The sequence below is a fragment of the Python bivittatus genome, unplaced genomic scaffold (genome assembly GCF_059951505.1).
Source record: "Python bivittatus isolate LINGU-HERP-01145 unplaced genomic scaffold, Pbiv_v1 ctg000850_np1212, whole genome shotgun sequence".
Taxonomy (NCBI): Eukaryota; Metazoa; Chordata; class Lepidosauria; order Squamata; family Pythonidae; genus Python; species Python bivittatus.
The window spans coordinates 26,085,724-26,101,677 of NW_028277112.1; the positions used below are offsets into that span (position 1 = coordinate 26,085,724).

Below are 15,954 nucleotides of genomic sequence, written 5' to 3' on the forward strand. Positions count from 1 at the left end.
ACATTCAAACATAATTAAAAATGAAGTGTATTCATCACAAGTAACAAGATAAATATATTAGTTTAACATATTTTACAAAGGAATATAACTCTACACAAACTTTTAAATAAAAATTATTAACCAAGACTGCTTCATATTCTGAATATATAATATAGTTTATAAACAGTCAGAAATCAGGTCTCAAACTTTTCAAATAGGAGTCATCAGACTTCTGGCTTGTCAGATCTACTTAAAAATATTAATCTGGAGATGAACCATCTGCAGTCAAGTAAAATTAAATAAGAAAATTGGGCAGACATATATTTAAGATTAAATAAATTAGAGTGCAACTACATGAAGCTGAGAAGTTCATTTTAGGCACCAAAATAATGTGTTTATGGGAAACAATAACAAAATAGAAATAAGTTTACATTTGTATGGCAAATTTGCCAACAGTTTCTGGATTAGAATCTTCATGGATTTGTCACAGTTCACAGAATTTCTGCTTTTTTCCATGAAAGAAGCAGCATTTATTTTACTACTAACCTGCTATTTCTCTGGGGGGTGCTTCCCTTGCTTTAAAACCATCCACAGATGCTTTGGTGTCAGTTTCTAACATTAGACTTAGTTGTAATTCAGGTTTAAATTTTGTGTATCTGTTGCTGAGTAAAGGATACCATTTTGATGGCTGCAGCCATTTTATTTAAAGAGAGATAAGAAATAATATGTTTACAATAAAGAACCAATAATAAAGAGCTAAGAAAAGAATACATTTACAGTGCAACAAGATAAGATAAGCAGTTAAGCAGGAATGGTATTTTAAGAGATCAAAAAATTAATGAATATTTCAAAATGGTCATACCACTATCATTAAAATAACCACATAACAAAATAACATCAGACATACAGTACATAGGCAGATTTTAGTCTATTCTATATACAGTCAGTTTTTAGCTTAATTTCCCAAAGCCAACAAACAGTTAAGCAACATGAAGATATTATTTTGATCTTAAATTAGAGCCCTATGAGAACAGAAATAATGTTTTCCCATGCTGGGCCATGAATCAATTGAATTCAGCAGTAGAGAGGAAGAGATCCAAAAATGTTTTACTATGGTTTATCCTATTTTTGCATAAACTTAATAATATTCTCATCAGCTTGTATTTCCATTAACACTGAAAAGTTTTCTGAGAGCAGATGGTCTCTTCCAAGGTAGCACTGAGCATACTGTAACATTTGATCTTAAGGCTCTCTTATAGGAAAAAAGTTTGTCAATGACCACACTTACACATCATACGAAATGCATGCTTTGATTTGCAGAATAAGCCACATTTGCCTGATCTTACCCACTAAGCTAAGCCATAAATAAATATGGTTTAAAATCATACAGTGCATCACACCAAATTATTATTCACTTATCTATGTTTTTGCCTGTAGTTTATACTATAAATCCAGCATAGTTTGAATTCCATGGTTAATAGTTTGATGTATTGTGCAACTTAGCTGACTATGGCTTTCAGTAAACCATGGTTAAACCAACCTTTATATAGCATATTGTATGAACATAGCCATTACATAATTTAGCTAATCTAAAGCCCAGTTTCACTGAAGAATAAGGCAATGTCTTTCCTATGCTGCTTCATAACTGCAGGTAGAGTCACACGTTCCTGCACTGAGAACGTTTTATCACTCAAAAAGCTAAATGATAGAAAGTATTTGCCTAGCATTCTTTCTGACATGACCACTGTCTACAGGATTTTTTTTTTCCTTTATGAAGGATCATCAGTTATTTGAAAGCTGACCAGTAATCTGAAATGGTATAATCCAAACATATACATATCAACTCTGGGCAAAATTAGGTCTGAATATCTGTTATTCAATATTCAATCCAAATTAAAACAACTTAATCTGGAATACCTGACAGGGAACCTATTTTATCATGATGTAGATAAACAGAATTATAAATACCTGCTTTTTCTCTTGAGCAGTTCTTAAATCTAGCACAATATAACCTACAGTCTCTTTAACTGCAGATGGAGAATCCAAAGCAAAGCACTGCAACTTGATAGGTGTACGCTGTAATCTGTACAAAATAGGAATCCAACCCAAGAATTGTTAGAGTATATATCAGATTTTGATCCTTTGCTTTTGGACAGTGCAAGTATGCATGAACTCATTTTAATATTCTAGATATAATCTCAGAAGCAATCATACCAATTAAAAGTACTCTCTCAGAAGAACAAGGAACTTTTACTACCATTTTTATTCAAAAGAAAGACAACTATGCATTTAAAATCATCTTTCCCCAAAGGAAGATTAGATGGAAGAAAACAGATGCCTCTATTACTTTGTTCTTGGCAAATCTAAGACAATATTTCCATTAAAAGAAAAATAAAACTGGGAGGGGATACTTTATCGTCATTTCAGATAAATACAATAGTTAACAATCATATATTCCATTACTACATCTATTTGTTCCATTGAAAAGACATTTGAAAAAATAACATTTTTGCTTTCGGAAACAACTAATTTTTATCTCTTTGAAAACGTGTCTCTGAATTTTCCAGTACTATCACAGCTTAGCACTATAATTATCATTAGAAAAATTCCAGACCTAAAGCAAGTAAATTCAATTAATCCATTCATAAAATTTTGAGAAATAACCTGTGTTGGTGAAGCGCTTTCCTATCGAGTTCCCAAGCTAACTCTGTGGCAAATTCTGGTTGATCAGTATGCTCTACAGGATCTGTAGCTAAATGTTCGCCATCAAACCTTGCTTCTACCACAAGCATACGCTTTGGACGTTTAGGGAAATAACGCCCTAGAAAAAAGAGAAAAGTACATTTAAGGAGCTCTTAAATAGAAAAACCAAAAACTTATTTCATCAATCACAAAACATATTACCAAATCTGACTCAAATATTCAAAAGCTGTTCTTAACCACTGTATAACTGCTTCTTCCAGGGACTGGTTTCAAATAAATTAAAAACAGTTTATCCCAATCATAGCAAAGCTTGATTATGTCTGCAGTGGATAGTAACTCAAGACAGATAATTTCTTCAAAAATGTAATGCCTGTGTTTGCACATTATGCTAAGCCAAATTCTGGCTTAAAGGGAACAGGTAGCATGCTATAGCATGCAGCATAAATAGTCCATTTCTCTGTTACTGCTGAGCAAACATAGAAACTCCTCATGTATTTTTTTTAGCACAACATGTTAACAGGAAATTCTGTCTTGCTTCTGTCTTATCAAACAAAAGGAGTTCCCAGTTTACATCTTTCCAGCTTGTGCATATTGCTACACAAACCACAAAGCTTCCATGTGTTGTTTCATTACTCTCAGCAGCAGAAGTTGGGAGAGATCAAATTCATTCATACTAGGCCAAAATTCTAATTCAGAGTGATGTGCAAATGCAATTAGGGACTGGGTTTATAGCAGTCACATCTTTAAAGGCTACAGATTATACAATAGTTCCAAGAGATATAGCCAATACAAAGAGAAAGAAAACCACTCCATTTCCCTGTTAAGGAAAACATTGACATAATATCTTACAGCATGGACCATTTCACATTATCTCAAAACAAATGCAGGTATGTGACTGTGTCCCCAATCCCTCAACTAGACTAGCCCATACTCACATCCTATAATGCCTTCAAAGGTCCTGCAGGAGAAAAAAACATCAATCTACCTTTGCTTATTTTGGAATGATAACACAGTATCGACAACAACAGAACTGTAAGAACAACCAATGTAAGCATGGTGTTCTACTTATTTGTTATGTGGCTTCTAATATGTCTTTTTTAATAATAACCTTATTAAATTTTTTAACAAACAACAGTAAAAACTAACAAGAACTAATATTAAGAAAGAAGAAAGAATAAGAAAAATTAGAAAAGAAAAATAGTCAAGATTAAAAGTGTGAAAAACAAGGAAAAAAAAAAGAACTGACTTCTGACCCTCCTTACAACAGATGTAAGTAGCAATATACATCAAACTCTTACTCTAAGGCTACAACATAACTTCCATTATTTCTATTAACACATATTATTTCTAATTATCAAATCCATACAACATATTTTCATTTTTTTCTCTTTCCTGCAAAAGGTTTCCAATTAGCATTAAAATTACACAATGTCTTATCTCGAATCAAAACCATCAATTTCTCTGTCTAAACCAACTCCATCAACTTCACCATGTTGCCATGATATAATCAATCATAAATTTAAGAGCAAATATAAGTTAACTTAAATCATTATACACAAATCCTTAAAATCTCGTAATTCAATCTTGGTCCAAAAAAGAAATCCCATTAATAACTTCCCAGAATCTCAATCTATATATTAACCATCATCAAGTACATTCACTTTGCAAACCTTCTGTTTACTTTTGAAAAGCTTAATCTTTAATCCTTTCAAATAATGTCCCATTAATTGGTTCCCCACCTTCCCGTCCTTATCTTCTTCCAAAAACAGCCCCAATAAGTTTCCTTTATTTCTTCTCAGGAGCAGCCATACTGATTCAGCATTCCTCTTGCAAATTCAAACTTTCCAGGTAACTTTTCTTGTCCATTATTTGTATGACCCCTTTAATCATTGTGACTACAGTTGATTTCACTTGTAGATCCATTCTGGCATCCTTTTCCATATCACTCTTATCTAGCATTTTTAAGTCCATTTTTAAATCCACAACATTGTTATCCATGCCACCCTTGATATCCTGAATTTTCTGGAATTCCAAATTCCCTTTCAAGTCAATCTCTACTTGCATTTCAAAATTAACCATCTTATTCACCTTTTCCTCTATCTTTTTTTCAAGAGACTTGAATTAGCTTCTAATTCATCAAACATTAATTGGAGTAACCTTAAAGAAGTCATTTTATCCTCTGATGGCAGCTCCAAAAAATCTCTTCTAGCCATTTTCTTAGTATTTTTTTCTCTCCCTAGGCAAACAACCATAGGAAGTATAAGTGAAAGTAGCAGGTAGTCCATGCCCTTTGGTGCCTTTCACACTGTAATTGCATACTCATTCCAGCCAAAAGTACACAGAGGGCTCAAATTATTATCTTCTGTTTTAAAAATGCAGCCAACCAACAAAAATATCACACACACACACACACACAACCCAAAAAAAATTTTCCACAGAAAAATCAAATCCAATTATACAGATGGAGTTTCATAAAAATAAACCTTTAACAAATAGATCTTTTCCCTTTTTGCTATAAATAGATTTTAAGTCTCTTTTAAATTGCACTTTTCATCCAGCTTTTTGTGAATTAATCAGATTAAAATTGAAAGTCTATTTCTTCTTTTAAATATATAAAAAATAAGGAAAAGCCTCAAGAGAATTACTTATCTGTTGCAAGGAAGGTCTCTCTTAAGTTGAAAAATAGTCATAATCCAAAGTGTTTAAGAAATGAGGTTCTGTCGGCTCTAGTGTCCATGAAAGGCTGCACCAGAGTTTTGAACAACATGGATCCTACGCCTCCCAGCCGCTCGACTTGAAAGCTGTTCGCGGAAGCTGCCGTCTTCACAATTAGCTTTCGAGGAATGGCTGTCCGGAGACCATATGGGTTGATTTCATTGCTTCCTCCTTAATCCGGAGCAAGTTAGGCAGCTGGTGCTTGCTGCCAACCTCCAATCAGCTGCAGTGTCATCTCCCTGCTCATGGAGAGTTGACTAAGCCACCATGTCCCTACCAGAAGTCTGGGGCTTCCAATATGTCAATCAGGAACGTGGTTAAAATTTCTCTCCAGTTTTATCAACCACTAATTCAAGCTAAGAAGCAAGAAGAAGGCACAGCTTGTAACGTCCAAGGCTGGGACATCTTCAGGCTGCACACAAATCAAGCGTGTGACTTATGGAGTAGAGGGAAGAGGCACTCTCTCTCTCTGGTCTGCCAAAGGTGCCTTTCTGCTGCAGCTATTGTACTTACCAACTCTCACATGTACTGAAACAGATCAGACACGTTATTCTGCCATTCCCTCATGCAAAAACCAAAGCGTCTGTAAAGCCAAGTTTCATAATCTATGAAATTCTGAAATGATATGATGGTATACACGTACTATGGCTGCAATCTTATATATATTTAGGACTCCAAAGAATTTATTCCTGAGTAAACATGATAGTTGTTTATTCTGATGCATGTGGGACCTACTAGTAAAAAAAAAAAAAAAAAAAAGGCAAGGACAAATGCAGTTAACATCAAATATATTTTATTCTACATATATTAACACACACTTCATATAGTATGAAGATTAACTTGTAATTATTGGGAAAAAAACACAACTACTTTTCAAATTTTAAACAGCACTTAAACTGTAAGATTACACATAATACAATGTAAAGTCAGATTCAGCTCTACTGCAAGTAAGTGCACTATAGGTCAACCACCAATAATCTGTAAAATCACCTAACTGTTTGAAAAGTCTGAGTAATATATAACCGGAAAATAAAGTATTTGTAAAGTATTTTTTTTAATCCATTCAATTGTGTCTGATTCACTGAGACTGCCTGGACAAGTCCCTGCAGTTTTCTTGGCAAGGTGTTTCAGAAGTGGTTTGCCATTGCCTCCTTCCTAGAGCTGAGAGAAAGTTGATTGGCCCATGGTCACCCAGCTGGCTTTGTGCCTAAGCGGAACTAGAACTCAGAGTCTCCTGGTTTCTAGCCTGATGCCTTAACCACTACACCAAACTGGACTACAACTAAAAATGGACAAATCAATATCTGCCTAAAAGTTTAAGTTTTGTGACCTCCAGCCATGCTTATTTCTTACCCATTTGTACAATGACACAGGATTAGCGTATTGTTTGAGTAAGGCTTGTTCCATAATAATCTCCCGTACGCTGGAGACATCAATTATACTAGCTCTGAAGCAGAAAGTCTGAATTACAGTGTGAACAATGTAACCACTATTCCTCCTACCATAGACTTAATCATATGAAAAGAATATTGTACATATTCTTTCCTTCCTTGTTCTATTTTCATATTGTTCTTTTCCAGTATAGCCTACCTTGGGTTTATTAAGAATTACAAGTTGTTTCGGCCAGAAATCCACTAACCAGAAATCTGCCACTAACATGAAAAATTTGAGGACTGAAACCATTTAACAACTTTCAGCTCAAATATATGTGAGTGAGGAAAGATTATTGCTGGTAGGTGCTGCATGGGAATTATTGTTTATTGTTATTTTATTAAATATACAAGACTGCCCAACTCTGTAATGATTCTGGGCAAAATGTACAATGTATAAAATACCCTCACAGTGTTCCCTCCTATTACATTATGCTTCCTTAAAATATTTCACCACACAGGAAGACTTCTACAGGCTTCAGAAGAGAAAAACTCAATTCTTTTATTGCCACACCGCAGCAGTACCAACTGTGGATTATGGTTGCTGCTCCTACCCTTTGCTGGGCAGATTTAATGCCTGAACCCAACCCAAAACCAAGGATGTCTATAATTCACTCCAACAGCCTTCTCCAACCGGGTGGCTCTGAGACGAGCAGGGGCTCCTAAGAGTTTAAAATGCCAGACATCTGGAAGCGACCAGGTTGATTTAGGCGGTATTCACAGAAAGAAGGTGCGATCGCTTTTCCCACCAATTCCTCGCCACATACACACCCTGCTCTGAGAGCTGCTCTAAACATTACCTTCCAAGATAGAGACCACAATGAGGAGCTGGTCAGACTTAGCGCCCATTTTCAGTAGGGCCAGCAGTTACCGAGCCAAGGGCTGGCCCACGGCTATCCGCTCCAGAAGAAGGTACCGCTCGTAACGTCCGAGGCTTCCTATATCGGGTGCCAAGAGCCACGCCAGAGGGCAAGTCCTTCTCCAGTCCCGCCGGCCCGGAGCCCTTTCGCGCCTCCGATTCCCTTTCAATTCAGCCGCCGCTTAGCAACCGGGAGGCGTAAGGAAAGAGCATGATGGAACACAAGATCCAGCTGTCGAGGAAAGCGCGGCACTACCCGGGCCTATTGCTTCACTTCCGCCTCTCGGTCGCCGTTTTTGGAACGGAGGAAAGGAAAGGGCCACAGCGCCACCTACTGGAGCGGCGGGAAAAGAGTTGAAAAGGAGCCCTGCCTTAAAGGCAGCAGGTGCGATTCGGTCTCCGCAGGGGGAGAGATAAGTTTCAGGTTCTGAACAGCTGTTGCTGTCCTCAGCTTACATGCGAATTAGCAACCGGACTCCTCGTACAGCTAACAAAAGTGAACAAAGAAGCTGTACATGCATCAGAACCAGTTGGCTGAAACAGCCACTGGGGTGGGGTAAGGAATAAAACAAAAAAGATTAGTCAGCACAAGTGAACTTCTCGCCATTGCGTCCTATTAAAGACATTGTCATCCTCACAGACAGATATATACAAATAATGATTTCAGTTGCAGGTGGCGGGGTGGGTGGGTGAGAGTGCTTTCCTATGCTTTCTTGAAATTCCTTGAAAGGATCTAGTTACTTTCTGCAGAAAGTTCCTTGGTCATGCTGTACTAGCTGTAGTCTGACTGCACCCACTCTAGATTTTAATTCCAGATTGTCTCCTTTTCAGCCAGTCCTCCATTTCCAGATGCCTGGATGATAGGACTTAATTGTTGGAGTACTACCTGAAGTGGGCCCTCTCAAATTTTCCTCCAGGCCATCTGCTTCTCAGAACACACCATAGGTATCAATACACTCTCAGTCTGCTGAAAGGTGGTTTGTTTCTTCCTTTCTTCCTTCAATTTTGTCTCATTTCCAACAAGTCATGTTGCATCTCTCTGTACAGTTGAGTGGGGGAGGGAGTTAGTCCTTTCTCATGGTTCTTTCATCTTTGTCTTCCTTTATGACAGTGTTGTCCAAACTTGGCCACTTTAAGATGAGTGGACTTCAACTCCCAGAATTCCCCAACCAGCCCCAGCTGGCTGGGGAATTCTGGGAGTTGAAGTCCACTCATCTTAAAGTGGCCAAGTTTGGACAACACTGCTTTATGAAGACTGGGAAGGCTACACTTTAGCTTCAGTGATCTTCAAAAGCGAAGCCAAGTGCCTCACTCAACATCTAATATGTTTATGTTATCTTTAGATCTACTGTTGTACAGCTTCAGTGGCTTTATTGCAGAGAAACCATCCTTGGGATGAGCTATCTAACTTTTCACACTTCCAAATTCAGAACCAGAATGTGTACATGAAATAATCTTTATACTGGGCAATTTTGAGAAGTGTAAAAGTGTGTTCTGGGCAATTTGAAATCCCAGTCCACATATGTATTGATTCTGACCTTACTGGAAATGACCTAAACATTTTCTGTATCTCTACCAGCAATTGAATGAACACACATCAACCATCTTTATCTGTATTATTTGCCCTTTTCTGTTATGTGGCATAATATTAGCATGGAAAAAACTACTGAAGGGTACAGATCTTCAATTGCAATCCTAGCCCGTTTTCAACAACTTCATGTCAAGTAGATATGTGACATTAAACTTTCCTTATATTTCCATGCTGGGAAAACTTTTCCCATGTTCCTCTGATGTTTTTTTGATGGCTGAAATTTGGAAATGTCTACTGCAATGGTTATAGCCAGTCACAAAGTATTCATTTGCTAAAAGGCAAACTGGTGAGGCTGATTCCCACCAATACTTCCATGCTCCTCAGAATACTTCATACTACTTTCAGCATACTTTTTACTGTGATAATCATATGACTATCATATGATTAACTTAACCATATTTTACTCAAATAAGTTGCCTAGCTTTCCATGAATATATATCCAAACTACCTGGGATGTATTTCTACAATACAATAGGTTAAACATGGTTGGGTAGTTTATGGGTCACTGTTACCATAGCCTCTGACTTTTTTTTTTTTTTTTGGCTATATGGTCATGCTTCCAAAGGAAGTACTGGGCTGAAGATACCCACCATTTTTCCCCCTAAGAAGAGCGCTTAAATGATGCAGAAAGCTGGCATTTTGCTTTAAAGCATGCCAATTTTCCACTTTTTAAAATTATTTATCTGGTTAAAAGGTCACGGAAAGTAGAAAACCAAGAGAGATGTTTGCAGGCCAGTTGAATTTTATAACATTATGTTGGTGCATGTGTACAAGGACATTCTCAGTACAACAGTTCCTGTAGAAGATTAATAATGCTCAAAAGGGAAAATAAAATAGAGGTTATCTCTGCTTACCTTTCCCACCTTTTTGGTATGGTATCAGTACTAGCAGGTAGCTACTCAAAGAAGTAAACTCATTGCAATTTTTCCAATGATTTATGTATATTTGTATGATAAAATGCTTATCTTAGAAAGCCTATTTTGTCTTTTGTCTCCTATTCCATGGTTTTTAGTACTTTAGATAAGACTGTGAAATTAAAAAAAAAATCACCCTAGGAGAATACAATGGCAAAATATTTTCATATTGTTATAATTAATGCAGTCAGGGGAACTAAAGTCAACTCAAGGATGTCTTTACCTATTCTTTTATTTTTTATTTTTGCCTTAAGAGCTAACTTTAAGTGGTCTCCATATGCTTGTCTGTGTTCATGCAGCTCAGAGGAATGAAAAGGTAAAGTTTTTAGTCCAGTAAATAGTTACCATATGTATATACGGGATTTGTAGAGAAGAAATTTGTTTAGTCCAGCCAAATGGCTTTTTCAGTGCATGTACCATATCCATCCATCCATCCATCCATCCATCCATCCATCCATCCATCCAATACATATATATTATGTAGTGGCTATTCTTATATTGTTCCTAGCTTTCTTTCCATTACAGTTGGAAAGAAAATTGTGTTAGTGCTGCAAGGAAAGAGCTGGATTTAACTTCCAACCCATTATATGACATGCATCCCAAACTCTATTTTCATCTTGTAATTTAATTGGGATATATATTCAGAGTCATACATCTGTGGATTCCTTTATTGAACTCAGTATGATTATTTGTTCCTTAGTGGAAGCAGAACTCAAATATAGGCCCTGCATTGTCACACTGTGGCATTTGTCATCCAAGACTTTGTAAAATACAAACTCTATACACTTAAGTAATATTGGGATAATTGCCCATTGGTTTAAATAATATTTAGCTATTATAGATAATGTTAATGCTTCTTAGCAAAAAAAAAATGTGTTATGCCAATTTATTATTCATAACATCTCCATTTTATTTTACAGGGAAACTGAATGGCATTTTCATCTTTTTGTTTCAGGGCCTAATAAATACAGACCGAGAATAAGGCTCCTAGTTTATTTCCTGTAGACATTTTATCTCCCTTGGCGACAACTCAACTTTTTCCTGTTCCATGTACAGGAAAAGCAGCACTTGAATTCTCCCTTCAAAAGAGTTTCTGATTGCAGCTTCATCCAAGGAAATGGAATAAGAACAGGGCTTGTGAAAAATAATAGGCAGGTAGACCCAGAATGTGCTATTTGGGGAGGAGGGACACCTGCTACTCTGTTCAATTTGAAAATTCAGGTCATGCCAATGTTGAGCCAGCAGCCAGCTTCACCATTCTGGCTCTGGACTCAGTGGAAACTGACCCACGCCAAGAACCACCACCTCTTCCTCCTGGTTCTCAAGACTGCCAGCACTGAAGAGAAGGCACCAAAAGGTGGCATAGGAATGCTCAGCCTTCAAGCATAAGAGGCAGAAATTATTTGGAAAACAACCTGGAATCAGTAAGGTTGTTGGAACAATGGTGTTCTATAAAAACCTCACTGATTCCTGCCTTAGAACTCCTAGCTGCCATTTCCCTTCCTGGAAATTTAACTTTTTTCCCCCAGATTTTTTCTCTTGCTCCTCTTTCAAACATATTCTGTCTGGTGAGTCTGCTAAGTGTGCCTGAAACCCTGATGAGTCTATGATGTTGGGATAAGCCTGATTGATTTACTGCTGCTTTAAACCTGATAATCACAGCTATTTATGGGACTTAGACAGTATCATTTCTCCTTCCTGTATTAAAGATGAATCCCACACACTGCACTGTTGCTCTTCATGGAATGTTCATCACTGTTTTGTTGGCATTAATGATGTTTATTGTGTGAAACCATAAGAGAAACAAGCAATCCATTTTTAATAATGGTTTATTGATTAAACCAGAGTAGCCAGTTCAACATAACCTATAAGCCATGTATGTATGTATGTATGTATTTTATTAAGTAGTTAAATACAGTAGTAGAAAAACAAAAAATAATATAGTATCAATAGAAATATAATACAAATAAAAACAGAAATAAAAGCCTGAAAAGGAAGGATAAAACTATGGTTTACAAATTATAGTATTGGCTAAGGTAAGGTAAAATCAAACAAACTAGTTTATGGCATAGTGTGATTTATGGGTCCAGCCAGCAAGTAGTTTTTCTTGGGGAACAGCTGTGCAACACACTACTGAACCCAATTCCTATCTGTACCAAATTTTGCATTATGGACTGTCCTGTATAGGGCTAAAGACACCTTCCCCTTGTTATGTTTCTAAAGATACTTCTCGATGTATCATTTTCTTCTCTCATGTATGATCTCTTGCAGAATATTTCACCTTCAAAAGATCTTGACAGGACAATAATCAAGTCCACTTGGAAAGAACCCTCACTAGTGCCAGATCTTTATGAAGTTGTTTTAGCTGCTCTATCATTTTTCTCTCTAACAGAGTATTTTTTTTTTCCTTTGAGAGCTTGCTTGTTATTTTGGCATCTTCAGCCAACAAGCTGGGTTAAGGCCAGCTCCCTATGCACTATGATTAATTTTAGATTTCATTTGTGTGACAAAGCCCTAGAGCATAGTTTTGTCAAAATTGAAATGTTTATTATTCCTTTATAAATAAATGCTGCAGTTTTAACTATTTTCATATAAAGGGGAAAACAGCTTTTGGATTAAGTGGCTATTATGATCCATTTATGAGCCATAAAATATATGTAGCATATTTTGCAAATCAGTGATAACATTCACATTACTAAAATAATTAATTTTTGTTTTGCAGCAGGTGGTAGGAAAATGAACAGTAAGTCAATTTCCGTGTGATTCTCTCTTCTTTTCCTCCAAAGAATCATTATGTCTACAAGACAACATAAAAATCTTGTTACTTAATTCTTTTGTGTTTATGCTGCACAAATTAATAATACTAAGTTAGCATTTAGTAGTGGAACTCTATCCATTTTTCAGGTAAAAATCAAATTTGTCAGCAGCATATAGTATTGTACATCTTGTGCTCCAAGCCTCATTTCTCCTTAACTGAGAGGTTGAAAAAGGGAAGAACAGTTTGACAGTTTTCACATATTACAAATTATCAGTTGCATTATAAAGATACATTTCACAGTAAATATTAAATGAAATATTTGAAATTTGTTCTGAGTGAAGCATGCATTATGCATTTCTTTGTGGAATTAATTATGCCATAAATTCATAAACTACAAATGGCATGTTATTAAAGACTTTAATTCACTGAGTACTTTTTTTCTCCCATGATAACTGCAGTCGTTAGGAATTCTTTATTAACTTGTTTGGTTGACTCATTTTCCTGATACCATCTATTACAGAAATCTTGATTGTATGTATAAACCATTTCCTGTAAAAGATAGTTTTATTCATTTCTTTCACACAATGACATTGTGCACAATGCAGAACCAAAGACAGTATAGCTTCATTCGACTCCTGCTGATCCTCTTTATTATGGTTCTTCAAGGTTTGGTGCATTCCCCCAGAGAACTGATACACTCTCTTATGTCCCACTGGGGAAAGTAGCAAAGTGCTCTTTCCCAGGCTCCTTTAGATATCTGAGACACCTGTAAAGTTATTGCAAGGTTTTGACTAGCTCAGGTATCTCAGGTTTAGCAACCCACCCATAACATTACAATATCACTAAAAACTTGTACCCATTTGTTTGAAAGTAGATGAGACAAAATCTGAGTCACTATGGCACAGGAGTTGGTGAGAGGCTAGGAACCAGGGAGACTCTGGTTCAAGTCAAGCCTCAGCCCCTGAAGCTCACTGGGTAACTTTGGCCAGTCTTCTCAGCCCTGTGAAATAAAATAAGGCTTGAGCAAGCTGTTCTGATTGTATACATAATCAAGACGGGCTTGTTTTCTTTACTGAGTTTATTTTATTCATAGAAAATCAATGGTCAATAACAACTTGCCATTCCTGGCTAACAGACAAGTACATGGCCAACTTACCAATACAGTGGTACCTCTAGTTACGAACGCCCCTCCTTACGAATTTTTCGAGATACGACCAGCTCCGGCCCCAAAAATTTACCTCGACATGCGAACTCCGCCTCTACTTGCAAACCGGATCCGCGGCCATTTTCCCTGCTGCCACGCGGTCGCGGCTTCCTGTGGGCGGGATCGCGGTAGCAAGGAGACATTCGGTGAGGCTTGTGGTGTGTTTTGTGGCGTTTGGAAGGTTTTTGTGGCGTTTGGAAGGTTTTTGAGGTTTAAAAATAACATGCATATGTTTCAGAACTGTTTAGCCGTATTTACATTGAACCTTATGGGGGAAATTTACCTCGGGGTGCGACCAAATTCGGAGGGCAGAACGGATTAACCGTATTTACACTGAACCTTATGGGAAACTTTACCTCGACTTGAGACCAACTCGAGTTGCAACCAGAGTCACGGAACGGATTAAGTTCGTAACTAGAGGTACCACTGTATATGGTAAAAAGTATTATATTGTTGGCTTTTCTGCTTGTTATGCTGGGAAACTGGCATGATTGTTCTGCTGTCAAATATTTTGTTCCATTTATCAGTTCTGACCAAGCTTCACCAATGTTTAGGAGATCCCCACCACACACAGCTGCTTTTCCACCAAGATTTGCTGCTTGCAGATTTAAGTTCCCAATTTGCAATAAACTGTCCAGCAGCCTCAAAGACTTGGTATGATGATGAGCACTCAGCAACTGAACTGATTGTCATGGGGCTCACTCTACCTTGCAAGTGGATCAGAACCAACATTGGGTAATGCACGTTTTGCCATTATCTTGAACTACTGGAGGAAAGGTTGGATATAAATTAAATCATTGTAAAACTAAAAAAAAAAAAAAAACCTGGACAGTTAAAAGCTGTGCTTTGGTTGTTTTTACTTTTTATTCTTTTGTACATTGGTGTGAAGTCCTTTAGAAGGAAATAATAACATACATGAGCCATTAATAGTAACATAGTGAAGAGATCACTGCCAATTGAAATATAATATAAAACACACTTTGTCAGATATATCCTGAAGGATAGGACACGCATTGTTTTAAGCATTTTTATTCATTTAGTATACATTTTTTTTTTAGTTTTTAAGTATAGCTCATAACTAACAATTAGTTGTAGATTTCAGTTCATTATGAACATGTAGCTTTTGACCCCATTTACCAGGAAAGAGTTCCCTAGCATTCCCTTCACACTCCCATTTATTTCATCACACCCATAGGGACAAAATACCCTTTAGATATTATTATTCCTTGTTCAGCAGCCTTCTCATACATTACTTCCGCCCTCCAGCATCCATATTTTATGCCCTGCTTTAGGAGAATTTGCTTTTATTCAGTCCTATTGGGCTGATTGGAAATCTATATCTTCCTTCTTGCCTCATTGTAGGTTGCACTGATTTGTGGATATGTTTGTAATTTCCATGAGTATCATTACTATCTTTGAATCTTTCTATTTATACTGCTAAACTGGAAAAGAATGAATATAACTCTTGTTCTGTAAACAAGAGGATATAGATGAGAAAGGTGTGTGTGTGTGTGTCTTTTATTCCTGCAGTCATCTTGCTTCCTCCCTTCCTGTATGCACCAGGAACTGGATTGTTCCCTGCACTACTCAGATAAAGGTATAATAAGACTGGAACTCATAAAAATGTATCATGTTACTCATTATTTAGATGGCCCAAGAAAAACTCCCTTCAGAAGGCATCCTTAGTGTCTCCCTGGTCAGCCTGGTTTGGCCAGTAAAGTGGAAAAAGCATCTTCACCCACCACCGCTTTCAGACACACTGTGGAGAAAAAGAAAACCATGCATGATGCTTTATCAATGA

The 15,954-nt window shown here is 36.9% G+C and overlaps 1 protein-coding gene across 3 annotated transcripts in view; it reads right to left on the bottom strand.

Annotated features, from left to right (window-relative positions):
* Positions 1-15,954, bottom strand: part of CEP120 (centrosomal protein 120) — an 81,424-nt gene that overhangs the window by 34,381 nt on the left and 31,089 nt on the right. Inside the window, exons 1-4 of one of the 3 annotated variants that reach the window (XM_007420555.4) lie at positions 7,628-7,968; positions 2,644-2,800; positions 1,948-2,062; positions 526-667 (exon numbers count right to left, since the gene is read on the bottom strand). In XM_007420555.4, coding sequence (XP_007420617.1) covers positions 526-667; positions 1,948-2,062; positions 2,644-2,800; positions 7,628-7,676 — 463 coding nt within the window. In that variant the 5' untranslated portion in view covers positions 7,677-7,968. Of the gene's footprint in view, positions 1-525; positions 668-1,947; positions 2,063-2,643; positions 2,801-7,627; positions 8,194-15,954 lie in introns of those variants that run through there. The other 2 variants (XM_088130155.1, XM_088130154.1) reach the window with 2 other exon arrangements.